The sequence below is a fragment of the Solanum verrucosum genome, unplaced genomic scaffold (genome assembly GCF_900185275.1).
Source record: "Solanum verrucosum unplaced genomic scaffold, falcon-dt-bn FXZP01000165.1, whole genome shotgun sequence".
NCBI classification, from domain to species: Eukaryota; Viridiplantae; Streptophyta; class Magnoliopsida; order Solanales; family Solanaceae; genus Solanum; species Solanum verrucosum.
Window position 1 is genome coordinate 348,766 of NW_026020340.1, and position 2,354 is coordinate 351,119.

A 2,354-nucleotide genomic window follows, 5' to 3' on the forward strand; every position below is an offset into this window, starting at 1 on the left:
TTCAGCGCGGACTGATTACGTCAACAGATGTGTATCATAGGACAGACATGCATCATGACTACATGACATCATTATTGCATTTTGCATCGCATTTGCCTTATCTTTGTCTATGATGTGTGGATTGTATCGGTTTACCCTTTTTTATGTGGAATTTGATCTACTTGCTCTTATTTGTTTATCTGAGGTTGATGAGGATATATTGTTGGTTCTGGCTGTTGAATATGATCTGTTTAGTATAGGTTGGTTGGTTTGCTGCTAGATTGAAGTTTCGGTGGTTCGGTTGGGATTGAAAGGAGTTGTTTGTAGCTGCTAGTTTTGCTTAGTTTAGAGTTACTTGCGAGTACCTGTGGTTTTCGGTACTCACCCTTGCTTCTACAGAATTGTGTAGGTTGACAGCTCTCTCTCATATTCGGCTTAGTAGTTTCTTTAGCAGATTGAGCTTCGGGACATACTCGAGAAGTAGCGGTTCATTCCAGACGTGCCCTTGAGTTATCTTTACTTTCAGTTTTGTTCTATTCGAGAACTATATACTCTGAGACTTGTATATTTTTATTCGAATTCTGTATTTAAAGGTTTGTACATGTGAACCAAATTCTGGGTAGTGTTGAGTCTTAATTAAAGTCTTCCGCTTATTTATTATCTTTTATTCTCGTATTTCTACTTCTCTATCGTTGTGGTTGGGTTAGGCTGACGTGTCCGGTGGGAAATGGACACGTGTCATCACATCCGAATTTGGGGTGTGACATTCCACCACCAACAGAGCTTTGCCGGAAAGCTTGAATGAAAATCTTCAAGGGTAAAACCTTAACAAAAAATTCGAACCTTCAAGCTTTTGACTATCTAAATCGAAATCTTTATAAAAGAAAATGTCTTGGATTTGTGTCAAGAACGTCTCAATAAAATTAGTAGTTTAACACCAAATTATAATAAGAGGCCTTAAATACACATGCCCAAAAGTATTATTGATTTAGGGTTGCCCTTTTTTATTCTTACATAATTGTGTTTAGCGTTTAACTTTACATGGTAATATTATTATTTATAACGCAAAAAATTAGAAGAGATTAGACATTTATATGCAATATATTGTGTTGCATTCGAGCCCCTTCATCGAAAAAAGAAGAAGATAAATATAAGGATGAGCTATCCATATAAGATTTTATTGTGTATACATAACTAACCATTGAAGACAAATAGGGATGATCAAGATAATAAAAGAAGAAATTGTATTAATATTTTAGAAAAAACTACTCATGCAACAATTTGTCCTCAACCGCAAATTCATATTTTTCTAAAAGAAAATTATTCACATTCAAGCTATTATAAGTTTATAACCTAATAAAAAAAAGTTTATAACCTAATGTAACAAAAAAAAAAACTTGATAGCATTGCTATTTGCATGCTTATAAACATTAAAATTCAATCATTTCCAATACAGACTCAATACTTGAATTATCATATGGATTAATTCCATTAAATTGCTCAACTTCACCTAATTCTCCATAATTGTTCAACGTGCTTGTACTTGCTTCATAATTACCCTCTAATTGATTGTCATTATCATTGCTAATTACTTGATCATAATTACCTTCAAATAGATAATCCACTAATCCATCAACATCTTCATCCTTAACATCATTATTATTTTCCTCTTCTTCTTTTTTCTTCTCTTTAATTCTACAAATGACGAATATATCCTTGTTCTTGCTTTTCTTAATATACTCATCTGCCAAAAAATATTCCTTCAAAAGCCATTTTTCACTTTGATCTTTTTCAGTACCACTTTCATATCTCAAACTTCTCTTATATCCAATTGTAATATTTCCATTTGATTTATCTCTAATGGGAATACCACTTGTTTGGCCACACCAAGTCCCACTCCCAACTGTTCTTGAGAATCTCTTGTTCGAATTCTTGAATTTCTTTAATCTCGTAAGAAAGTAACATGTTTTCTCTCCATCGATAATTTGCCATGGCTCTAAGTCTCCAAATACGTCCTTTATTTTGATAACATTGGGACGTGGAAAAATTCCATCGAGCATGAATCTTTTTAGATGGTTAATCAACTCTTTATCACTAGGATGGAATCGAAAACCTAAACTATGCTTAGATCTTGATAACGCCATGTTATTTGCAATTTTTTTTTTGGTATGTGTAAAAAGATCGATGTAATAGAATTTAATTGAGTTTATATAATATGTTGATTAAGCCTAATCTATTATGCCTAATCCATCTAGTGTTCGGATAGTTGGTTGTATTATACAAGTGTTAATTAAGCCTAATCCTCTAAATTTTTGTTAATTTCCAAATTTGACTACTAATCCTCCAAATTTTTGTTAATTACCAAATTTGACTAT

General features: G+C 32.4%; 1 protein-coding gene across 1 annotated transcript; it reads right to left on the bottom strand.

Moving 5' to 3' along the window:
* Window positions 1-1,409: 1,409 nt before the first annotated feature.
* On the bottom strand, window positions 1,410-2,123 carry LOC125836961 (NAC domain-containing protein 53-like). Its single transcript, XM_049516104.1, has one exon. The coding sequence runs from the start codon at window positions 2,121-2,123 to the stop codon at window positions 1,410-1,412; it is 714 nt and encodes a 237-aa protein (XP_049372061.1).
* Window positions 2,124-2,354: the final 231 nt, after the last annotated feature.